General features: G+C 36.1%; 1 protein-coding gene across 5 annotated transcripts in view; it reads right to left on the bottom strand.

The window, feature by feature from the left end:
- ATG7 (autophagy related 7) overlaps positions 1-26,599 on the bottom strand; it is a 105,070-nt gene that overhangs the window by 51,408 nt on the left and 27,063 nt on the right. For all 5 annotated transcript variants that reach the window (XR_002442560.1, XM_021409683.1, XM_021409685.1 and 2 more), the window contains one exon: positions 13,049-13,171. Coding sequence is in view for 4 of the 5 variants with exons in the window: in XM_021409683.1 (XP_021265358.1) it covers positions 13,049-13,171 (123 nt within the window). In the remaining variant the exon portion in view is untranslated. The remainder of the gene's footprint in view (positions 1-13,048; positions 13,172-26,599) is intronic.

Below are 26,599 nucleotides of genomic sequence, written 5' to 3'. Positions count from 1 at the left end.
GAATCACAGAATCTTGGAAAAGACTTTTAAGATCACCGTGTCCAGCCATCAGCCAAGCACTGCCAAGTCCACCACACAACCATGTCCCTTAGAGCCATGTCCACATGTCCCTTAAACACCTCCAGCAATGGGGATTCCATCACCTCCCTTTGCAGCCCATTCCAATGCTTGACCACTCTTTCCATGTACAAATTCCTTCTGATATTCAACCTAAATACCCTCTGGTCATTTCCTTGTGTCTTATCAGACAAGTTATTCAAGTTATAAGGAATACTGGTTTCTCTGCGTAAATGCTTAATTTATTACTTTCTGTAAGTATTTAGTAATTTGGAGGCTTAAAGAATACTACAGTAAAATTCATCACCAGCTCAGCATCAGCTAAAGGCTGTCAAATTTACTGATTCATTTCACATTTCATTCCTTTACTACGCTTCACTAATTCTAGATCTAAATGTTTTGAACAAAATAATGAAATTATGTACAACTGAAGGCATCAGCACCTATAAAATCTTTCCAACCTTTGCCAACTTCTTTAATCCAAAGTAATCATGTTTCCTACTATAACAAGTCCTGTGATGTCTGGAATAGCATCTCACTATAGTAACAACGGTATTAATGTTATAGCTCTCTTGCATGCCTGAAGTATTAATCAGATCCCATATTAAATATGAAATTAGAGTACTCTTGATTCTCTTTCTGAAACAGATTAGCTAATCAGAGCCCCACACAAAATTAAAAAAGAAAATACAATGAAGATCTAGACTGTGAAGCTGTTTTTGATACCGGAATCAAAGATTGCAACATTCTGGGTAATGTTTTGCAAACTTACCTTATCCCTTCAAATTAAAATTACACTTCTAAACAGGCAGTCTACTCTATGAGCGATTTTCTCCACCACATAAGTTGTTTTCCTCTTAAACAGAAGAATCAAAACCTCACTTTACAATCAAAATGAAGAATAGTATATTTTATGCTAAAGCTGGTAAAAATCACACTTCTTTGAAAGCAAAATGTTCAACAGTCATTATATTCACTCCGTTTATAAATGTCCTCATGAAAACAATAGCTGTCTTTCATGAGTAAGCTTACATTCTAGCAATTCCTAGCAATTCTCCAAACACAATAACCTTTATCTAATAATACTGAGAGCTCTCACAACATCTTCCTCCAGCTATTACTTATGAATTAGTAGCTCCAACCAATACAAAACCTGAAAGTCCAGGAAAATCAATGTTCCAAGTATTTCATTACACATCTACAAAGCATGAGCTTGAGTTTCACAGTTTGGACTCATTCCAAAGGCTGTTCTCAGTTAATCCATCCCTCACTTTGGGCAACACAAGACAGCTGGAGTAGGTGGTGGCCACAGCAGAATCCATATGTGCTATTCCCATGAATGCATGCTAGCACAGTCAGACAAACTTACTGAGCATTTGTAATTCAGTATAGAATTCTGTCATAGGAGGATGACAGATACATTGTGCTATCAGAGAAAACTTGAGCTGTTACAAAAGCAGTAAGAAAGCATGGCTGTTCTTTAGAATAATGCCATGACTGCCTACAAAGTTGAAATACACTATTCAGCAGCCCTTCACATATGAGAGCTACAACAGATGCTCATTAATTCTTTACATGAATGAACTTCCATCATTTAACTTCCACGATTCTTTTCAGTATTTCTTACAGTGAGCAAAACACAAGCAATGAGTGTTTCTTTTGGAGGCTGGAAATAACATTGTCCATTTGCCTCCTCTTTGTCCATTAACTAATGTTACTGAGAATTAAAATGAAGCCTAAATGTCATGAGTGTTATCCTCTAAAAATAAATACAACATTAACAATAATAAAAATTTATTATGTATAAGGTTATTTGCCCGTGGAGAAAGAGATGAAACTAATGATTCATATACTCTACCAGCCAACTCTGTTCTTCCAAAACACAGGTACAGTTATCATAGGTAGCATACAGTATAGTATTACCCCTAGTTTGGTATGCACCACGCGTAGCAGAGGCAGATCCAGAGATTAGTACATATAAATCACTCACCCAGGAAGAAAAAAAAAGGCTACACATTTGCCAACTAAGATAATTAATGTGAAATGCATGTTTTTACAAGGGCTATTTAAAGAAATAGTATTTGCGGGAAGAATGAGTCATAGCAAACTCCATATACTACAGTTACTCAAAGTGAGAAGACAAAGGGAATTAGAACTTACAAGATTTTTTTTTTTAAATAACCAAGAAACATTAGCAAAAACAGCTGTTCCACTGTAATAATTTTAAATAGCTCTGTTATGCCTTCATATTCTCTTCTAGTAGTAGTTTTCTCTCTTTTTAACTTTCCTTTTGGGTTTGCTATTGTTGGCACACTATTTCAGTCCACACTTGATAAATAAATTTTTCAATAACATAGACCCTTTTAAAACGGAATCTCTTAACCCCTATCCCTTGAGATGCTGGAAAACAGTAATTAAATACTTCACAGGTTAATTTGTGCATCCCTTGTCTACTTCTGTGACTTTTCTTCCAGCAATATTTATAGCAAAATAAGTAAGTATCTTAGATGTTATCTTTAAGTAATAGGTTGTATCGTTTCCTTAACTATGTATTTTTTGTGTTTCCTGATTAACCTACATGATTTCACAACTAGCAGAGGATCAAATTCATTGTCAGGCAAGCTTGAGTCAGTGCTTAAAAAACGAGTACGTTTATTTCACATACAGTAGAAGTATCTAAACAGAATCATTATTGTAAGATGACAAAGTGCTAATACACTTGCAACTCTGAATATTTCTCTAAAATTAAGTCTATAATCATACTGTTCTCATTTAATTCCAAACAAACTACTTTTATTATGCTTGCTTTTGCATTAACTGGAACAAAATCAATTCACTTCTTGTCTTAATTTGTTATGAAAGAGTCATGTGTCTTTAAGCAATCCTTTTGTAACATTTTATACTTTAAGACAAGATCTGCACATACAGCTTCATAAACAAAGGCTTCAGGATATCAGCTATGCACAGTCTCATGGTCCCCTGAGCTTACAGAATGACTGAAATATGCATCAGCTCTCAGTGCTTTAATTGAAGACAACACTGACATGGATGTCTACTTGATATATGACACCCTCAGCGTCTAACGCTCGCTCAAAATCTAGAGAGTGCAACAACTCATTGCTGATTGAAGCACAGCAGTTAATATTCATTTTTAGGGTGGGTTTTTCGGGTAAAGTTTAAGAGACCAGGACAATAAACTCATCCTAAAACTTCTTCTTTTTTTTTTTTTTTTAACATTATGTTATCCAAACTTGAAGTAAGAAAAACACACTTTGTGAATATTTTTAGTGCCTCTTCACGAGGTCAGATATGACTTCCAGTTTTGAGGAGAGAACCTTCCATCAGTTTGCACCTAATTCAACCAACAGAAGTCACTGTGCTGTGAAAAACACGATCACCTCAGTGATCCGTATCTTCTCAGGCACACAATGACATGACTTGGAATCAAATTTGGGTTTTAACTATGAAATTGGTCAGTTGTTATCACTACTAGGCCACTACTAGGTGGCCTCCCCAGGACTCCAGCCAACTCCACAAATACAAAATAAGTATGCTACAAAGCTAATTGCAGCTAGAAGCCGAGTTACAATGTGTTCAAGAAAAGAGACTGTAAAAAGGAAACTTCACTAGAACCTGAATTAGAATAAAGCAAAGGAAATACCAGCATCCATAGAGACACTCATCAAAGGGTAAATACCTGGGAAGTATTCAGAATCAAACAGAAAGATAATTCAGAACAGTAAGAGCTACTGTCAATGTTCATTTTAAGGGCTATTAAAATTCGCTGTTACTGATCCATGGCTGATTTATAAATCTCAGCAAAATTAGCGTCAACTTTAGCCAACAATGTTTGCATTACAGTAGCAATAAAGATGCAAATCTTTAAATAAGCACATTGGTGAAATTATTCCATCCTTCATAAAAATCAAACCCTAATAACATATGAAAATTTAAGTTGAGAAGTAGTATACAAGGATTTTTCCATAAAAGATTTCCACAAAAGACAAAGTCTTATGTTGATGGTTTGTTACTAAAATGCATGATGCTTAACTTCCTTGACTTTGCCTCTGACTGTCATATGAATTAACAATCACTAGCACTGAAGAGAAAATGTGGTAAATTTGCATCATTTTTCAACAACTCCTAGCATTATCATTATCAACTTCATTTATTATGAATTAATAGTTCCGTCTGTATGTAAAATAGCTTACGAAACTGAAACAAGCTACTACTGTTTGTACAGAAAGGTCTTGCAGTCAAACTAGATGATGACAATAATACAATAGCAGTGCACTTTGTATATGTGATATGTTGCTTTTTGTATGATTACTTTGTATATGTGATAAGTGCACAAGTTCTCTTATACAACTCTCTAAAACAAATGTCGTAAGAGAAGGTTTAGAGACAATTACAGAGAACATATAGGTTGCCAAAGAATGCAAACATAGTTAATGATCATATACTCTTACGGACAACATTTAAAGGCCTACAAGACAAACAAAGTCCATTAAAGACTGGGGGATGGGTGAATTCATACATAATACAGTAACTCTGTTAACATTCAGACGTTCAACAGTTTAGTGAATGCAGAGGCAGACTTGCCTCAAGAAATTCATAGCACCTTTGGGTAAGGCTACAATAGTCTGTGTTTATTGAAATCTGCATCTGGTAGTAATTTGTCCAGCAGCTAACTTTTTTCTTTTTTTCACTCAAATAATCTAGAGGGGCCCATATACTCAGCAACTGCTCATTTGCACTAAGATGCACATTGTATAATTTATGTTCTTAATTATAAAACAAAGTTTATCAGCATGTCTGTCTGTGTTGTGTAATTTCTTATTCTTCACATGAGAATAATAGAATGCATCTTGAACAGTCTATTCATTCCTCATTGTAGCAAAACATATTGGAATGGAAGATATTCAATCCCTAAATTATTTTACTTCTTCCTTCTTTACTGGAGATTTTTCTCGCAGAGAAAAAGGAATCAACAGAATTCAAAAATCTTTCTAGAATAATCATCCCCACTCCCTACCCCTCCACCCCCCAAAAAGGAACCAAATAGATTATAATCCTAATTTTCCAACTATCATTTTAGTGATGATATACCTAGCTCAAAATTGTAGTCTAGCCCAAAGAAAGTGTTGTTTTCATAAAGCCACCTCTGCAAAAACTGGCTGAATATTTTGGAAAATATCCAATGACTATTCTTGTCATTGCCAGCTGTCTAATTCCCAAATTCACAAGGAAAGAAAGCTGATTACAGCACAAGCAAAGAAAAGTCAGCATCCTGAGAAGGGAAAGGAAGGAGGCTGAAAGCACAGCACCCACAGAATCACGGTTACCTCTCCTGTTACACACTTGCTTCTCTCTTGGTATCTGAGGAACTTCAGTTTCTTGCTCATATCCTGCCTTCACTAGAATTCCAGCAGAGGATCAGTGTTCTTAAAATAGATACAATTTGCTGAGGTTACTTCAAGAATTATGAACACTTTTTACCTCTTGTGACTCAAGACGGGCTTCTGGGCTTCCTCATAGCAAGACAGTAAGAGGTAAGAGTTAGGGTAGCAGAAAAAAAAAAATAATTTTGAGATGCACTTACTCATATTAAGGCTCGGCATATCTGTATGCATGCAATATCATTTGGCTGGATCTCACGTGAAGGAGATCCAGAAACTTTATCATACATTTATAGACAGTGTTGCAGTTACAGAGAAAAACAGATTCCAATCACAGTTACATAATTAATTTTAAAAAAAAAGCACAAAATGAACATCTATTTAGTGCAGATTATCAAGATGTTAACAAGTTATACCCTAAAAGTTTACTCCAGGGATTTCTGAACCCAGCTGTCATGAGACAAAGAGTACTCTGACGCTTCCTGGGTTTTCATTTTTCATTTCTACATTGTTGTTACTGTCTCCACTAAACAGTGTGACCTCAGTGGAGTTTAATTTCATTAAATCTCACCAGGACTGCTGTTAGGTCTTCATTATAAATCTAGTAAAGCAAGCACTGAGAGGAATCAGAGGCTACCTGAATCTTTGCAAACAGATCATGAAAGGTCTAGGTACAGTACATTATGTGCACGTCCATCAGCTTGCTACTGCCTAAACCCTCTCTGCTGTAAGTGCAGAGTAATGAACGAGTAGGGAAATGCAGACTTGCAAACTTGCAGTCTGACAACATGCAGAATTTTATCATTTTAAGCAAGATAAGAAGATGGAGTATAAAATCTATCACAGGTTTACAGTTATTAGAGTGTCTTCTGTGTCACGTAAGTATCTCTCTCAAACACATGGTTACTATTGTGAGGTACCAGTGCCCCTCTCAACAGGGAGAAGTGGAAACAGAAAACAAGGAGAGAACAAACAAGCCAAAAACGTCTGGATTCAATTACGAAGAAAGATTTTACAATCTCAGTGTGCAACTTCCCACAAATTTCAAGCTGCCAGACTTGTAGCAGATTAGAATTTAAAGGAAATTCAGGTACATAACTTCAGTGTTTTGAAGTGACACTTTACTGATGTGACTCCATACCAGTTTTTAGGCATGGTTGTTAAGAACTGCTTTATCCTAAGACTCTAAGTAATCTCTAGGATTACGGAGCAAAAGCACTTTCCAAACTCTTACCTCTATGGGAAATCTAGTTGAGTTTTTAATTCCTTTGACTGCCTGTTTTATGGGATTATATTTTATGTCTGGATTTGCAGATTTCTTGTCTATGGCTGCCATCAAAGGAGCCAAAACAAGCAAGTCAGTAATTCCTCACCAAAATACTAGGCAGGTGAAATGGAAACAGAAAATGGGAACAAGACACTATCCAACACAGGTGTGCAACATTTCTGCCTCAGCTAAGCATCAAAAGTTCCTGGATAAAAAAGTTTTCTTTATGTAACATCTACTCATCACTTCTAGTCCAAAGCCAATGAAAAGCTGGGACGGGATATTTATCGTGGTGCTAGTGTTCTGCTACGCCTGCACAAACTTCATGCCCTATCCCTGGCTAAGTCCAAGAACTACTCTTTCAGACCACATGTGATGGTGCTAAAAAGAAACGGTTAATCATGTTTATGAATTCTTCTGTCTTCAAATCACAAAAGTCCTGAGTGCCAGAGTAGTAGGTGCCTAGAATGTGGACTTACTGTAGAAGTACTGAATACTTGTTAGGTTTGCTATTTAAGTTGCAGAAGTCATTTGTAGCAATTTTACCTAGCAACGTCAGGAACTAGCACAGAAATGATACCACAATGTTGAAATTGTTCATTCACACTAATCCACTGCGATGGACCATTACATATGAAAATTGGGAACATCTCCTTCTGTCTTATGAAACACAACAGGAAAGAATGTGATTAAGCATACAAAGTTTTCTAGAGGCACGACTAGTTTCTATACACATCAAATCACTTTTTCAGATTTTCCTGCTTAGTTATAACAATTCGGTAAAAATTTCTTGTGCATTTTCAGTTAAAATTAATGACCAACTAAAAATATTCTAGTATCTTATAGTGTTACTTTGTCAATTCAAGTACTCCTCATTATAAGTTTAGATCTAGCGAGAGCAATTAAGTTAGTTCATAAAAAAAAAAATTAGAGTACGTTCACAGCTATATTCACCGTGCTGATGTTGTTAAAACAGGAAGCATGAGAAAGACAAACAAACTTGACCTCTCTTGGTAGAAAACGCCTGACATAGAACAGTACTAATGTGCATTGATCAATGCTGTTTACGCTCATTTGTGCTCAAATGCTAGGCATGCACTATGAGGAACACAGACTATATATTAATCATACATCAGTTTCATTGCACATTGAATGGTGCTATATTACTACAGCTAATTTTTATTATAGCTCATAAAATGAGGCACTGACTGCTATTTGTTGCATAGCTTTCTCCCCCTTACATGAAAACCGATGAGACTGTGAGTTTACCCAGAGCAGTACTTTCCATTTTATAGCTAATCAAGACTTACTGTGAAAATTTATACAGAGAGAGATTTAAACTCTATCAATGTTTTGGCACTATGACAGTAATTCACAGTTTAAATACAATCCATGAACAAATGAGATAAATTACCAGCTGTTGCTAATCCACATGTCAGTATGAGTCAATCATCAACTATTCCATTCCCTTCAGTAGTTTTTGTCCCATTTTTTTCCCTATATATTTAAACTAAAAAGACATCTTGATGTCAAAAGCAGCTTAGATAAAAAATTCTTTATCCTCAATATTCATCATTTCTCTATCTCTACCTCACAGCATTACCTCTTCTTCTGCCTTCTCTCTCCTGGCAGCCTACTAAGTAAAATGACAGCACCTGGCCCTCCTTGTACTGAAGGCACAAATAAATATCTATTCAAATATATCATGAAGCATGAATACACATCACTAGCTGAAGCAAATGAAGTCCTAGAAAGAGCATTTGAGTACTATTAGTAACAAAAATTGAATGTATCAGTAGTGCTGAGAGGGAAAAGAGAAAAGACAAACAGGTCATGTTTTGCTACAAAACAGAAGAAACACTTCACAGATATTTCTAAATTCTTCAGTCTCTGAACAGCAGCATAAAGTATCAGCACAAATAACATTCCTGGGCTTGTTCAAAGGCTATAAAATTCAGTTTGTACTGTTTTATGTTGACACAACAATTTCCTCCCCTTAGCAAAATTCAGAAATAGCATAGATTAAGCAGCACGTAGTGGTAATAGATAGACTTATTCAATCTATTCCATGCATCGAATGGCAAAGCATAATAAAAAGTACACATTGAAGATTCACCTGGTTTTTAAAACCCACTGTAACCAAGGCTCATTTCCCAGTTGGGTATTGCTCACCAGAAATTTTTTGCACAAAAAAGTATTATCATTATTTGGGGATCCAGAAATACTGTTTGATGAATGAAGAAAAGTAGGAACATTAATTGACAGCAGAAAACGCAAAAAAAGAAAAAAAGAAAAAAAACTTATTTTGAAATAAAACAGAGATTCCAGGGCAGATCTGAATCTGTTAAACTGAGTATCTCATGAAATGAGACAGATTAAAAAAGAAAAAAAACATATATCAATAGATGCTTCACTCACAACAATTTCAGTTACTTATGTTAAATTAAGTATAAGCCTAGATAATTAGCTTAAATGAACCTTAAAGTGACAGATATTTCTGAAGAAAAAAGGCAACAAGAAAATGAGTACTCTCAAAGACGTAAGTTTCACAGAAAATATTGTCAGTGGTAATGATTCTTCCATGATTGGAATAAACTTGGCTGGAGGTTTTACTAATGCGTCAGTTTTCACTTCCAGAAATGTGCTGAAATCAGAAAAGCTGTAATTTTAGACTAGATTTAAGTTTGACCAGCTCTCATACCAGCAGAACTGTACAGCTGATTGTGCTAGGTCTGGTGTATGTAGCAAGTGAAATACCAGACTTGAGAGATGCAACACCAAAAGTAACCACCACTGGGCAGCAAAGCCAAGCTCTGAACCAAGCTGTTCAGTTGGTTTCTGTTCTGTCTCCAAATCAATGTCTCTAGTTTCAGACTAGTAATTCAAGAGAAGCATAGGCTTTCTCTACTTTAAGCCTCAATATTAAATGTGACTACAATTTGAACCTGTTAAAAAGTTCAGGTTTGGAGCAAGGAAACAAAGTGACCTGGAAAAGAGGAGTGCAATTTTTAAATGAGCTTGGGTAGCTCCCAACAAGAACCGTATCCAGTGGAAACAAGGCCTAAGTGCTGATGTGGGAGTTTCCCACAGCCTCTTTTGGCTTTCAAAGCCATGTGTGTCATCAGCGTCTCCTGATGAAGCTGTACATAAATATCTAACTGGTATGAAAAAATAAAAAAAATGTTCCACAGAACCTAAATTAAAGCCAGATGTGGATAAAGCAGAAGCCTGAAATTTACTGTCATTTTAAGATAGAATAAAAGCATTTGCTAGTTTTATTTACTCAGTAAATTGTCATACTAAGGAAGTCATGCAGAACATTCATAATTTCCCGATGCATCTTATGTAAAGAAAGAGGTGCTCCATTAACTAAAAATCTTGTGATTAGTATCACATCAGAACCACAAACTTAATTCATGTTATGATTCTTCTCCTGTTGAACACTGAATTATGGCTATATCATGGCTTTATACCAGTCATTTCTAAAATCTACAGTAATTTCAACATGCTATTAATACTTAGGTCAACAGCACAGCACTGGAAGAGGAAACTGAACAATGCAAGTTAAAAAGACATTTAGTACACGAAAAGTCTTGCATGTCTTACTGCAAATTGTATTGCTTCAGTCTGGGCAAACATAGTCTATACCAAGCATGTATGGAAGGTAATGTTTTCATAGAAACTTAAGATCATCCAAAAATGCTTTTCTTAATGTGGTCAGCCTCTCCTACAGAACATGCATGGCATATCCAGGACCTCTTTTGAGCACCTCACCACCAGTTCAGCAATTTGCACATTAAAGCATTTATACAACTATAACATCACGAAAGCAGCTAAGCATTTGCTTAGGTTGTGGAGAGGCTGTGGTTGCCTCGTCCCTGGAGGTGTTCAGGGCCAGGTTGGATGGGGCCCCGGGCAGCCTGGTCTGGTATTAGATGTGGAGGTTGGTGGCCCTGCCTGCGGCACAGGGGTTGGAGCTTGATGATCCTTGAGGTCCCTTCCAACCCAAGCCATTCTATGATTCTATGAGTAGGTAAGTAGAAAGTCAATGACATAACTTTAGATGCAATCTGCTGAAGCGTAGGACCAGCGTGACAAAAGTTCCAACCCTTCTGACAACAGCCTAAGTAAAACACTCAATTAAATGCTTTTAATGAATCAAGATTTTAAGAGAGTTCCTTTTTTAAAAAAAATAAAGGGATGTATGTTTCCACGTTTGATGCAAGTTTATTAGCCAAATGCTATCAACAAATCATTTCATCCAAATCAGTGATTCTATGTATTGAATTACAAAAAGAACTGTGGCATCACTGGAGTAAATTTAATGTTGGATGAAATTCTGTTAGACAGAAAGAAAGGAAATCTTCAGTTATTAGAAGCCAAACTTCATCTGCAAAATCTCTTTGAAGAATGAGAGTGCAGAAAGGCAAGTAATTTCTCACCAGAACAGTAGAGGAGCCAAACACTCAATACTCTAATCACCAAAGCAGGCCATACCTGTCTCATGAAACCTCTCTCACCTTGGGGTTAAAGAGCACCTAAGCAAACTCTTAATACACATGGTATCCCATAACAGATATTTTCTTACTACTTTTGTTCCAGTCATTAGAATGCAAGTATCAAGAGCGTCTTAAATTGTTCTAAAGAGCACTGATCTTAAATCAATTACATTTAGATTTTAGAGTAGACTTTCTGCTAAGAGCAGCCGAAAAGTAGCCAGAGAAGTCAACTGGCAATCTTCCAACTCAGCCGTATAAACTGTACTTAGATTTTGAGGAATCATCATTCTACCGAGCAGGATTTTATTTTTATTCTACCCGTTAAACAAAATTATACTACTGTTTTATTATATAGAACTACTGTTTTTCCAACTACGAGCAATGATGTCACTACAAAACCTCACTCCTGAACTCAAAGATTTTTGAAAGTTCTTTAATTCCATCTTTTTCTGTTAAACTTTGAACTTACCAAGTTACAAGAAACTTGCAGCAGACTCTACATTCTGTAAAGAGTGGCTAAAACTTTACAAATAAACACTTGCATGCAGTATGAAGCAGCAGAATTAAATTAATACCCGTAAAACAATTTATTACTAACTAGGGCAGAAATAACTCTTTTTAATGCTGTCATTAGCTGACTAACGACTTCTAAGCATCCTAAAAGTCATGTATGGCAATCAGACTACAATCACTCTTACTGCTAATGGGTAGCACCTGGTAAAGAGTATTTGTTTTGCTTTGCTGGATCCCCCTCATATATGCTAAGTTTTTGTAGGTATCACTAGGCTGATTTAAGAGTGCATCGAGTATTTTATGGTTTAATGTCTCCAGCATCTGCTCCAATTATTTTAAAAGGTTAAAACATGAAACAGAGAGTCAAGTCACTGTTATTCCTGCAAACCTTATTAAGCAAAACCGTTGAGCCAATTGCAGCTGAAAAAATAGCTATAGCATTTGCACAGGCTACAGTAACTAAATAATCACTCTTTAAAGCCAACTTTGGAAACATCCATGTGATACTACTGCAACACAATTAGATTACGTTGAGGAGTACAGACATTTGCAGATGGAGGAAGGATTATAAATCATTATTAATGCAACTTTAAGACAGATACTTTGATTTGATTGAACAGACTCAATATCACAACTCTTTAAACAGGGTATATCTCTCATGAAAGCAAAACACACCTCAGTTTTGTTCCACATTACAGCTTCTGCCACTAAATGAATAAATGAGCAGTGTTGTTTTCCACATACTACAATCCATGAAGGAGCATAATAATTGTAATTTAGACTGAGTTAAAATGACAGCTGACTTTCTTACACCACATACTGCAAGTCACTTTTCCTCTTTAGGGGAAATGCTTATAAATTCTGATATTAAAAAGTTATGATTAATTTTCAAAAGTGTCTAATCTGCAGTCATAATCAGTAGCAAAAACCACCTGGCAACTGGTGTAAATGCTGTGGCTGTAAGTTCACAGTGGGCTCTGTGCTATCATGACTACCTGTTGCTGGTACCTGTATACTCTGTGAACAGTGCTACACATTTCTGCATGGCTGTTAACATGCATCCCATACTGTACATCACCTGCCCCTAAAGAAAAAAAAAAAAAAAAGGATCTCTCACATCAGCATTTCTTATTCTACAACAGTTGGAGGACACCTCCTAACTCACAGTATGGAATATACACATCGCTCATGTTAATCATCCTGTAAACCAAACACCAATGCTTGATTCTACCAGTGATTCATTTACTCATATAGTTACACAGCTGAAAATAACCACCTGGTTTTCCTTTAACATCCAAAGCTTATTTTCTTACCTCAGCAGCCTGTGTCTCTTGATGTAATAAAGTTAGACCTGTCAAGTCTTCTAAGAAGGAATGCGAGGAATTAAAAACTTTAGCTAGGAAATTAAATCCTTCACGTTCATATTGGTCAAGGACCTGCCAAAAAATAGACAAACAGAAAAGAATTTAAAATAAATGATTCATCAACTTGTTTTCATCACAAAACAAAAGTAAAAGCTTTCTGAACATTTGGAAGATTAATACATACCGTACACAGGTAAAAATTACTGAAGAAAGATAATTTCTCCCACTTCAATTTCTAAGTGAGGGAAAAGTGGAGGTAAGAGGGAAGAAATGTGATATTTAGGATTTCCCATTTTAAAGGTATTTTTATGTTTATAACAAAACAGATGACAAAGTAAAAACAAAAATTTTGTTGCGAAGGCATGAAAGGATTTGAGCTACACAAAACGTAGCAAAAGATTGTTTCAATGTATCACTTCAGTAAAAGGTTTAGCTCTTGCAGAACAATTCTAAGTCAAACATCAAGTATTCATTTATACAGAACACTACTGCAGAGAACGCAGACACCCATTCTTTCACAGTATATATTCTATCTCTGTTATTTTGGGAGAGAAGCAGAAAAAGGAAGTTGTAGAGCTAATGTATTCCTTAAACATATCTATTTTTGCTGGATGGACAAGTTCCCTGCAACTAGTGGAACTCACTTCCTCCAGAAAAGAAGGAAAAAGAACAACTGGAAGCACTGCAGTTTCATTCTAACATGCAACTCAACCAAGTAAGCTTTGTTCCGAGGTTTGAAACAAACAGGCAATCCCTGTCCTCCTGGCCTCCAAATCATTTATTCTCCAGACAAAAAGAAAAAAAAAAAATCGAGGGGGATGGTGGGGGACAAGAAAATTATTTTGATATGGATTCATTTATCTCAACCAAAATTACAACTTACACTCAACAATCTCACTCCTGTAATTTAACAACTCCTAAAGGCCTCAGATAATCTTAGAACTGTGGGAACTTGCACAGCCCAACAGCATTCTTCAGCAAAACAGGTCCAGTGAGCTCTTCCACCAAGTCCTACAGGAATCCAGCCTTGTCTCAAAAAGCCATTTATATTTAGCTGATAGAACTGCTAGTCTACTGGTGAAAAAGAGTGAGATCTTCATTCAGTTAATCATGCAAAATGTCCACTTAGGAGCAAAAGAACCTATTCCTTTCTTAGGTTTCAAAACGTATAAATAGTATCAACAGAAACAATTACAAAGAGAAAGAAGTCAGATGTAAGCAGCTATGACAAACATTTGGCATGTTCTTAAACATGCTACACACATCTGAAAAAAATATTATAATAAAACTGCACTTCGTGTTCCCTTACTACATCTGGAGAAGCTGTTCCTTATATTTTAAAGATTCATTTTTCTCTATATAGCTTTTCGTGCATTTGTGCAATGACCAGTACACATGACCAGAAATGAAAAAAAATAAAACCAGAAAAAATTGCTTAGCTGCATTTCATGGGGCTGCATTTTTCTGTTTGCCTATTCCTGAGACAAACACACTAAGACAAACTGTACATGACACAACGCAAAGATTTGGAAAATTTTGCTATCCATTTGATATGTGTCCTCCTAATATTATCCACTATATACATGGTGAAATTACAGTGTAGGTATATATATACATTTTGATGACTATTCCATGTTCCACAACTCTACAATACCAGATGTGCAGAAGTCTCTTGCATCTGGCTCTTTGTGAAACACTGCATGTACACATCAGCTTATAAAACTTTGATTATGTTCACAGTCTTACCTGCACGTAATCCGTGAAGCTATCAGCATTATCAAATGTGTTGGTATTACTAAAATTTGTTGGAACCAGAATACAGGACTTATGAGACATCTTTTTAGTGATGCTGGCCAGGTTACAGTTCGTGGCCTATTAAAGCAATACACAGCCTACAGACAACGAAGCCATCCATAGTCATGTTCTAAAACATTTCAGCATATAATAGTCTCTTCCCAGAGGTAAAATCTAGAAAGTGCATACACTGTTGGGATATACAAATAACACAAATGAAACAGTAAACTGACTGCAACCACACTATGTACCATTACACATGTCTACTGAATAGCCTTCAAATCTAGTTTATTGTTACTCAGCTAAACATCCCTTGATCCTCATTTCCAAAGAACTGTGACTCAAGCTTGAAGCACAAATTTCCAGGTATTGCTTTCTCAGTGAGTACATTGCTGCAGTATGCCAGGGTCCTCTGTATAAACTGCTCTGGCTCATTACAGAAATATGCATAACCTTTCTGTATTCCTTGCCACAGCTGTAAATGAATTCTCACATACTCAAATAAAGCAGGCTGCATGACTACGCCAACATTTAAAATGTTTAGGGCTAGTTTTGCACGAATCAACTGGAAGCTTTTTTTTCTTCAATCCAAGTGCCCTTTGTATTGTAACTACTGCAGAAGAGACTAGGAAGTCTCTCATGAAGTGTCTTTCAAGATGCATCATTAATAAGATCACAAAGCCATGAGTCAAAGGTGTATGATTTTTGTACCCAGTGAATTGTAGCTTTGGGTTTTGTTTTGTTTTTTAAGAAGTTATATAGGAATACTAGACATGGCCAAATTTTGTATTATGGAAAGATGTAAATGTTTACTTCCAGTCCCCTTGAACAAGAAACTTCACTATGTCATGTTCTAGAATTCCCATAGTATTATGATAGCAAACTTGGGTTAAGGTAACAAGTCTGGCTATAGAAAGATGCTACCTTAAAAATCTAAGCCTACGATAACAAAGAACATTTTTCTTGTATTAGCATTGGAGAAGCCTGAACAATTTTATTAAAAAATGTACTTGCTGTTACCCATTTTGAGAACGGTCTGCTGAATAGAAATAACTGTTAATTAGCTTTAAAATAAAAATTCCAGCCACGTGACTCAGAGAATAACCTATCAAGGAGCCAAAGAATGACCTGGCAGCATCATTCAGCTTGCTACCTCAACAGTGGCGGTACCATTATAGACACTGCAATGAAATAATCCTCATGTAGGCAGCAATTGAAGCAACATTTTTGTCATCTCCAGGAACTTTAATCATCTCAATTGGGAAATAAAACTTTACAATAAATACCACAAAAGGAATAAATACCATTAACTTGCCCGTATCTGGCCTTTACTACACAAGTTTGGTAACAGCTGACATCAGATAAATGTAATGTGGCATTGGTTTGTTCAGTAGTCACTGAACATACCTCAAAAGGAAAAAAGAATGAAGTAAAATAAAACTCATCTCAAATTCATGCACCAGAAGACCACACAGGCACACTCTGCAGGTCATCAGGAATAAAGCCAGTCTAGACATCAAATAGCCAAAAAAACAAACAAACAAAAAAAACATTTCCAGATTTAATCGCCACCCAATTTGGTGCTGTGTGGAAAGGAAAATCTCTCCTACTTAATCGTGTCCAGCAGAGCCTAATGGCCCATGATTAGCATGAGTTTGCTTTCCTAGTTCGTTACAATTCTCTTCACTGCTAACACCATACTTGGTACCAGTTACCATCATCCCGAATAACAGCTTTACAGGAGGACAGATACTTGAGAAATGTTATTTCTATTACTACCAATCTCAAATTAGTGACTCTCTGACAGCAAATGTAAAAAAAAAAAACCCTCAGGATTTTTTTCTGGGAATAAACCTATCACTATCCAGCCATAACATTGATGTGTCATTATGTAATGATAAATTTTCTCAAACAGAAAAAATTGCAAAGCAGCAAGAAAAAGAACGAGAAGTAATAATTCTTCTGCTCAGCAAGGGCAGCTGGAGCAACAGAGATTTATTACAGAACCCTCATCTTTTTCTCACTTGCAAGTCACTTTTCAGAGATCAAGAGGAGAATTAGACAGTAGCAAACCTTCTGTGTGCTATGTCTGTGAAAATTACTGCCAGGAGAATCCAACAAATTTTACCATCGCGCTCTTCTTTACCACATTTAAGTCTCCTCCCATGTTGACACTACAGCCTTGGTTCCAGTCTCCGTTTTACAGAAGCAGAGCTAAATTATTGTTTTTTAACACAATGGCGTTGTAATAGGTGTGGAAACACTTTATCACAACGTGGGCAAACTAACGCACTGCTAAAGACTTTTGTGTAAATGATACACATCAACTCATTTTCTGAGCAATCATTTTATTCTCGTCTGTTTACTAATGGGGAAAAGAAAAAGAGAATCTCACGGTAGGAGCAAGAAACAGAAGGCCTAGGAGTAAAGAACTTCTTCGGAAATGAGAAACACACATACAGCTTTGGTGTTATATTCTTGTTGATAGCATTCTTTACAAATAATTGCTTGGTAGAAAGGCATTCAAAAAGAGAATCTGGCTCCAGGATTGCTTTGTAGGATGAAAGTTACTATATGGCAAAAGAAGAATACAAAAAACTCCTCATCACAACAGCCTGGCAACTCATGTAAAACTCATGTAAAGCTCACCTTATGGCTCATTTCTGTCACAACTTTTTTTTTTTTTTCAACCAGTATCTAAGTATTGAGCATATGTAGAGCCTGAGAGTATTGTTCAGCTTCCAGGAAAAATTCAGAGATTAATACTACTACATTTATTGAGAAAAAAAGTATATGCATAGCATACCCCCAAAATAACAAGGGTGCTGTGTCCAACACTCCTGGCTTTCAAAACTTTCCTCTCAGAGATAACAAACATTTACAAACCCAGATATATTTTTGCACACTGATAGCTATCCATTTATCAGAGGCATTGGAGAATGAGCAGAACATTACAGTTAGTCTTAGCACACTGAAGACAGATAATTTTGGTTTCAACATCTGCTTATAAAATTAGATAGATAAAGAAAAGTTGCCAGTTTTCAAACTTTTCAAAGCTGAATACAACTGCAATTAAAACAGGAAATTTAGCAGAAGACTATAAAGCTGGGGAGAATTCTCTTAAGTGAGAAGGCAGCACGATGAAGCACAAGAGCCATCAGGATGGGTCCACACAGTCGCAAAGGCCACTCTGCTAAAAATTCAACATTTTTATCAGGAGACCCATAATTTGGTTTCCTAAAAAAAATTTATATATATTCTTGGCTCCTAGAGTCTTGCCATTTCATGAGGGTCTCAATTTTTCCTGTCATTTAGTCCTTAGAAGTTGTAAAGAAAAAAAAAAACCAATAAAGCCATCTTGTGATCCATTCTAAAAACATACAGCTTTATAAGGTGATCCATTCATGAAAACGAATGTAAGAAAACTGAACTTTTCTGAAGACCATACAATTTTTAAGAGACTCTGTTCATGATTTGGAAGAGGAAAGTCTGACAGTGTAATTATGAACACAAAGATGACTCTAAAGATGCTTTATCTTCTCAAAATGCTCTGTAGAGTATTACCTTAATGTGCGTATGAATGGTCATCCATGCTTGGACATTCACACACAATGGAGATTTAAAATCCAGATCATAAAACAAAGTTCTGAGAAAAGCTGTATTCCAGGTGCAAGCTGAAGAAGGGTATTCTGAAAACACTGGAAGGTTGTAAACCGCAAGGCAAAGATGACATCATTTCTGGCCGATGTTCAAATAATTAGAACACTTTCTGCATGCACAATTTTCCCCTTACCTTCTCATAATCACTACTAAAAATGAAAGCATAACAGCAGAAAACTTTAAAAGTAATTCAAGTGCAATTTTATGTTGAAAACTTAAGAAATCGCTGTTTTAAGTTAGAATAGAGATGTGGTGACACAGACATGTTTTGTCTGTTGCTGTTACCTACACTGATTTGAATTGCAGCTGACAGAAGATGGGAGTATTAGCTTACTGAAGAACAGGCAGACCTAGAGGGCCTTGATAGGATTTTTTAGCCTTGGATTTTCACTTTATTCTTTTAAATAATGAAGAAGAGGAAAGGAGTGTTCTTCAAAATGTAAGAGATCTCAGTTTAAACTCAATTGTGTCCACATTAAATTCCCAAGTACACATGCTCTGAGATTTTCTACAATAACCTTGACGTGTTTTATATGAGGCCTGCTCTGAAAGTAATGCCTCCTATTTTATTACGTTGGCTCACGATGTCAGAAGCAGATGTTGGTGGGATAGCAGTAAAGGTTGAACCTTCCCACCAATATTGTCACATTTTGTTGCTGTATGACAGATGGCAACGGAGGGGCAGTCTGACAAAATGGTATCTGACATGGAAGTGTGTACGAAGCAAAGAGGTGTCCTCAAATTCCTCCACACGGGAAAAGGCACTCATTGACACTTGCAGAATGTTTATGGCAACCAAACAGCAGATGCGAATGCAGTGATGCAGTGGGTGGTGTGAGGCAGTGGGTGGTGTGTTTCAGCAGTGGTGACACTAACAGCGGTCACCTCTGCTGGTGCAGATTTTTACAAGTGCAGTGTACACGCTCTTGTTCATTGCTAGTAAAAATGCATAGCTAGTGGTGGTGCCTATGCTGAAAAATAGTGTTCTGAAGCTGAGAATTTGCTCTATCAAATAGCGTCATTCTACTCTATTTCTTGTAGTTTCCACGAATGTAAATGGGAGGAATTTACTTTCAGAGCAACATACGTATATCATTTTCTGGATACTAATTGATAGACCAATACAAGCAGGTAAAACAGCTAGATTCTTATTTTAACAATTTTACTTTGCTTTCTAAAATAGTTATTGCAAGCTGTTTGAAACATAAGGACACCTTCTAAGCCCTTTCTACTGAATAATGTACAAATTTAAGACATCCTCTGCCTGGAAGCATTAGCAAATACAAGTGAAAAGAGAGTAGTGGGGGTGAAGAGTAGAAGAAAACACCTTTAATTCAGAGAATGAGAACAGAGAAACGAAGAATTTTTCAAGGAGACAATACTATTAGATCATCTGTCTTGATCTGTTTTAATTAATAGGTATATTACTTAGTCACCTGAGCCACCTCCTGCTTGCTCCACATTTTACGCTTGATGGATACTTAAAATTTTATTTATCCCCATTCTGCATCCTGTTAAAAAAATTTACGCTGCTGAGTTCATCAGCACTTACCGACATATTTGGTTCCAGTCCATACTAGCATTAGTCACTATCTTGTGTACAGAAACTGTACAAAGTCCTCATTTTTCCCCTGTTACATCTGAGGTTACTGATGAACTGTGTCAGGATAATGTATTCTAGTTATCTGTACATAGGGAGAGACTTCAATAGCACAATTCTAGTTCTTGTCTTTAAGAAACAGTTCTGAAACTGCATCCATTTTCTTCAAACAAGACCTAGAGCTGGAAGTGAAACAGGGGCACCTCCACAGATGGACCAAACGTTCTTCTACCAGAAAAGCAAATCCACTTGTGCTTAATACTGTTTTGGCTCTCTATACAATAACGATTAGATGGTCCATCTGTTTACAAAAGCAAGCAAGTAGTCAGTGCCGACTGGGTACTACAAATGAAGTTACTTATTTCATCCAGCTTTTCCCCTGCCATCAGCAGTCCAGCGATAAGGCCTGACCTGTCAAACACCAAAGACCCCAAACTATCGCTAATTTAAGCAAAACTCACATCTGCTCAGTAGCTCCTAAAGCCAGATTTTTAAGTTAAAAAACAGTATCTTACAGATTACTAAAGAGCAGACTTTTTTTTTTTTTTTTTTTTTTCACAGAGAGGTTGTGGATGCCCCGTCCCTGCAGGCATTCAAGGCCAGGCTGGACGTGGCTCTGGGCAGCCTGGTCTAGTGGTTGGCGACCCTGCACTCAGCAGAGGAGTTGAAACTCAACGATCTTTGAGGTCCTTTTCAACCCAGGCCATTCTATGATTTATTCATTGTTTTTAATCTGGATCTGCTACACTACCTATACAATACAGCACAGGAAGAATGACAGCATTTAAACCCAACTTGCTGGATTTCATCAGTTGCAGTCGTTCCACTACCATCATTTAGAATTGAATTTCTTCACTCTTTTCCAATTTCAAAGGAAATACAAATATGCATCTTGGAAGCATTTCGGCAAAGTTACAGATAGAGGCAAACATATAAAAATGTGAAAAACTGAATAAAGGTACAATTTTAAACTGTTGAAACATGCCTAAATGGGCATTTGCAAACAAAGCAACAGTTGCCCAATAAAGTGAGGCCTGTGACTTGTTAAGTTTAACAAGAGAAAATAGGTAGAGTTGTAGACAGCCTCCTGTCAAAGAGTGTAATGAGAAGAATGCTGAGAAGCATACAAGAAAAAAAAGTTACAACAGAAAAAAAAGGAAGGCACTAAAAAAAAAATATCTAGGAAAAGATATAGCCCCTACCTCTTTAATCTCATGGAATTGCAATATATAATTTACTTTTATTTCCATTTACATCATTTCAATATTATATTAAAATGTGTAGATTTTAATTTGAATATGAGAATATAACAAAGCAAGTTGTAATATAGCATAAATGTTAGCAGAAAAATGCAAACAGACTCTCATATTATTGCCCACTTCTAAGAGAGTATTGCCAGAATTGACCATGGATACATTTCTGTTCTTTCAGCAAAGGACGCTGCTGTTACTTTTTGGTACGTGAAAGTAGAATTGTGGCCCAAATTGCAAATGCACAATGTGCTGCACCAGGTATATCTGAAGTACGTGTCCATCAGAATTATCAGTGCAGAAGGATGCTTTGGACAACAACCTGCATTCCTTAATATTTTCATTCACTTGATTTAGAATCAAAATTTCATGCAACCCTACCAATTTTTCAAGTCAGGGTGTATATAAGGAAAACTGATCTACCTACTGATAATTAGCACTGAATACATAACTGATATGAATGCGCTCTTTGTCTCATTGCACTAAATATGTTAAAATATTACTATTTAAAAAAAAATTCTTTAATATTAAGGTAGATATGCTCCAGACAGGAACATTTGAGCTCCTTCCCCACCCCCAAATATTATTATTATTCTTTTTTAAAGGCATTCATCAGCTTATTGTGTCCAAATTTTCTCAAGTGAATATGCACTGAATCCTTGGTGTAATTGAACAATAAAGAATAAAATGCATTTGGTTGTGAGTGTGCAAAAACTAATGGAAGTAAGAAGAAAACATTACAAATTATTCATATCCAGCAAAAAGAACAACCATCCTCTTCAGTTCCAGAAAGAAACCTACAGAATTGTTTAAAACTACTTCTACGTTTAACAATGGTAGGATTGACATCACCACACCATTACTACAAAGCACACGTTCCCAGCTTTATCTGGTTTAATATTATGCAACTTTGTTTTTGTAAAAGTCTTATACAAAGCCCGTCAGGAACTCTGTATTTTAATTCAAAGTTATTTTAGTTCAGTTTTGTTTTTAGTGGTGCACTGTGAGAGCTTCACAGAAGGATGACAAGAGCATTAGGTTGCCCTTGAAATAATTTTAAGTGGTACTCTAGACACAGATATTGAACAATGTATCAATACCAGAAAATTATGTTGATGCTATCTATTTCTTCCTTACTTACTGGCAGTCTTTCACTGATTGTAATTAAAACTGAATTGAGTTGAAAAACATTGGAGGTTTTTTCTAAGACCCATAGAATTTACTTGGAATACAGCAGAACCACAACCAGCCAGAAGCAGAAATGGATTATTTTTAATATTGACAGGTTTATTCCTCCTCTTTAACTCACCTTAAAATAGTATATTGATTTTTAAAAAGGGAAACTCCATCTTTATCTTTTGTTCAGGTGACAAATATTTCTGTTTTCAGACAGGAGAGAGAATGGTTTATCAAATCCAGTTACAACTGCTTTGAATGATATTCTGCATCCATTTAGGATCACTGAAAAACATTTTTTTTTAAAAAACATTTTCATGTTATTTAACATGAAAACAAAGAAACTAGTTAACTCCATGATACAGTCAGCCACACCAGCTGCTTCTTGGGCCAAATTTTGTGATTCTTCACAACACCACTTTGTTTCTTCTATCTGAAGTACTACATTGCTAGGTCCATAGAAAATCAATGTGCTATTTTACTTAAACATCAGGAAGCACTTCAATTCCACAAATAAAAGAAACGGGATAGCAGAATTATTTGTTTTCTTCTCTGAAGAGTAAACGTGTGTTACTTATTACTAGAAAGGCATTCTTAATCCAGCATCTCTCCTAAACCAACCGTACTAGCAGTACAACTGCCGATTTCCTGGAGCAGAAGAAAGAGGGAATACAATGAGTTTGTGAGTTTTATGTTCTCTTTTTGTTCCTTTTTCTCCCTTCCCCTGGAGAAACCATCATACTCATTTAGACAAAACTTCCATTGCAAAGAACACAATGCAAGAGAGCAGCTTCTAAACATGCTTTGCAATAGGCCTTAGCTCTCTTCTCCCTGGTGTCTTAAAGAAAAGATCCCAAACCATAATAACATGGGAAGGAATGCTGTTTTACACTGTTTAAACATTTATTCTATGCCATGTTGCATTTAAACTCCCTAAGCTATCTAATAGTTGCATCTGCCACCCAGGGAGAAAAACTTTTGTAGGATGAAGACAAATGGACTTGCTAGGAGAAGAAAAAAAAAGACAGCTTAGGGCAGAGGACTGGGCAATAAAAGCTGCTTCTACTCAGAAAAACATAAAAGTTGCAAATCTCCAGTTCTCAACATTTAACCACAGTTGCAAACACCCACACACAAAACAAACGTTTTGGCACTGCACATACAGCTGCTAGCCTCTGAGATGCTAAGATTTACTTGTCCTGAAGTCAGAAGTTTTGAAAATGCATCCTCCTCTTAGTGCTGAGAGGCCTGAGCCCAAAACAAGCCTTCACTCACACGAAAATATTTGGATGGGTGGTTTAGTCTCAAAACACGAATTTTAACTTTCTATAAGCCATGTCAGTTCTTAATACAGATAAATATGCTAACAGCATAAGCTAAAATAGTCCCTTAGTGATTTGTAAAGAGGGACACTAGTTTACTCCTCCTAATATAAGTTACAGCAGAGACTGGTTTCTGTTATAACTCTAAATTAGTTACAACAGAACATGAGAGGGTAATCCAAAAGAAAAAAATGCAAGCAAGTTTTTTCCAAAAAGTAATAATTAAAAAAAAGAAAAAACACAACTCTCCAACTGGAGCTTTTAATTTGAAACATCTCCTCAATTATTATAAGCTTGCTTCATTTGTCTTAGTTGAAGAAAACATAACAGAAACAAATTGATTAAAGAAGTTTTTTCTTTAACAGACATGCTAAAAAGTTACAAGGAAGACATAACAGAATGGCTAAGAGCAATGGCTCATTAAAGATTGTTAGCATCACGGTGCCTGGGGGGAGGAGACAACAAGACAGACCTGCCAGCAACAGTATTCATTCAAGTTTGAACCATCTTTCTCGTGACCTGACTGAATTTTCAAACAGCCTCATTTCTGTTTAGTACCATATGATATATCAGCAAGATTTCTGCTTTAAGCCTTTCTCCTCTGTTCACTTTGGGAGTCTGCTCGGCGTCAGCAACCTATCTTACCCTTAAATGCCAATCAGCCTGCACCTCAGAACTCTGAAAAATGGTACAAAATATAAATCATTTCTAACTCTTACACTCTAGCCATACTAGTGATAACACATGAGAATCAGTCTGCTTTTTGAGTTTTTGAAAATGGTATGATTTAAGACTGAACACAATTATTTTCTACTTTTCCCAACATCATTTATTGTAGCATCATTATATGCAGGAAGGTTTGTCTGGCGCTGTTGTCATACGTAGTTCTACTTGATTATATCTATTTCATAATATCATGTATTGTTTCAGGTATATGACAGAGATAAGGAGCTCAGTCTCCAAACTCCTTAGATCTCACAGTGCATTTCTAAGATCCATTTTCTAATTCTCACCCATCCTGTCTGTAGAGACACCTCCCCCACCCACCCCACAGACAAGATTACATCTGATTCCTCACACTTTTCTCTGTTCACAAAATAACGATTAAAGTTAATGATACTTTTAAGACTTTCGTGCTTGATTATATTTGCTTTCCTCTAAAGGAATAAAATTTGATTACAATGGTCACATTTCCATAGCTATCATTTCTTAGTGTGTGATGCAGCACTTTTAGCAAGCATCATGGCTTACTTCTGTTAATATCCCTTTGCTTGAGATAACAAAATGTACCATAGGCTGACATTATAATTGAAATTTGTTACTCTTGAAACAGTAAGACCAGGCATTATTTTCAAGAACATGCACCTTCTATGCAACCAGGAGAAGAAAAAAAAACATCCTTACGGTGACTAATTTTGAAAATATATAGTATTTCAATTCTTACTGAACTTAAAATTGATATCCACAGAGCTAAAAGACAGCCTGAGGTTTCACGAATTCTGGGCAAAACAATCCTGATTCCTGCTCCCTTCCATTTCTGACTTTTTTTTGAGGAGAAGTACAAAAAAAACTTGATACGTTTCTGTACATCTCCTACCAAATAGCAATTTTCTATGCTACCTTAAGAGTAGAAAAAGTATTCAATTTAACTCAGTATGCTAAAAACAAGCTTAGATACATGAATGATGCATTCTTTAAGTGTGAATGTAATCTATCCAATATTAATATGCAGGCCACGCTGCGCATTGAAGTGTCAAATGTTAACATGTGTAAGTTCAGGAAATGAGTTACAAATAGACTCAGTTACAGTGTTACAGCACAGCTACAGAAATAACTCTTTACATTCTTTTAAGTTTTTGCAGTGTTCATTCTTGAATGACAAACATTTCTTCCTGCTTCCTCCATCATTTCTGCAAGCCATGCAAGACTTTGCTTTTTTTGTTAAGAAAAAAAAAAATAAGACCTTCCCCCCCCCCCCCCCCCGGGACTTATACATCAAAGCAATACTTTAATTGAGAAATATATAGGTTATTACTGGGAGAAAGTAAACAAAAATCTTTTCTCAATGCAGCTAGGGCATATATCAACGGTATTGCTGAAATTACTGATTTTTTTTGAGTTGATTTAAGTCTCTGAAAAATGTAGGTTAATGCCATAACTGAACCTTGTAAAAACGCAATGCCAAGCAGTTAGCAGATGAAAACAATAAACACATTATTATGTCTACATGATAGTAGATTTCAAAACTGAGACACTCATGAATAACTTATGCAATGCAAGCACTTAGTAAATGTCATGGCAAAAGCGTTTAATCTATTCCTAGGATGTTAAAAAGGGAAAACATCTGCAACGGCAGGGAAATATCTTGACTGAAAACAAACAGTAACACAGTGCCTGGTATGCCATCCCTGATCCCGGTGTCTATCCCTTCATGAAATGCAACAAAACTGGAAAAGCCTTTAAAGGTAGAGTCAATAACATTACTCAGTGGCTAAAAAAAAAATCAGTAAGGGAAGTGGAGACATATGTTCAAGGAAAATTAGAATGCTTTCCAAAACTATGGACTATAAAACTGAAACTGAGAGGAAATAATATCTGTAAGCTATACAAGAAATCAGAGAGGATAAGTATATCCAAGTTGGGTAGTATCAGCATTCCTTTCTGACATTAAACCCTGTGAATCCATGGAGTTTCCTCA

This window comes from Numida meleagris, chromosome 11, assembly GCF_002078875.1.
Source record: "Numida meleagris isolate 19003 breed g44 Domestic line chromosome 11, NumMel1.0, whole genome shotgun sequence".
In the NCBI taxonomy this organism is placed as follows: domain Eukaryota; kingdom Metazoa; phylum Chordata; class Aves; order Galliformes; family Numididae; genus Numida; species Numida meleagris.
The sequence above is the reverse complement of the archived record's forward strand: the minus strand, read 5'-3'. Positions and strand labels throughout refer to the sequence as shown.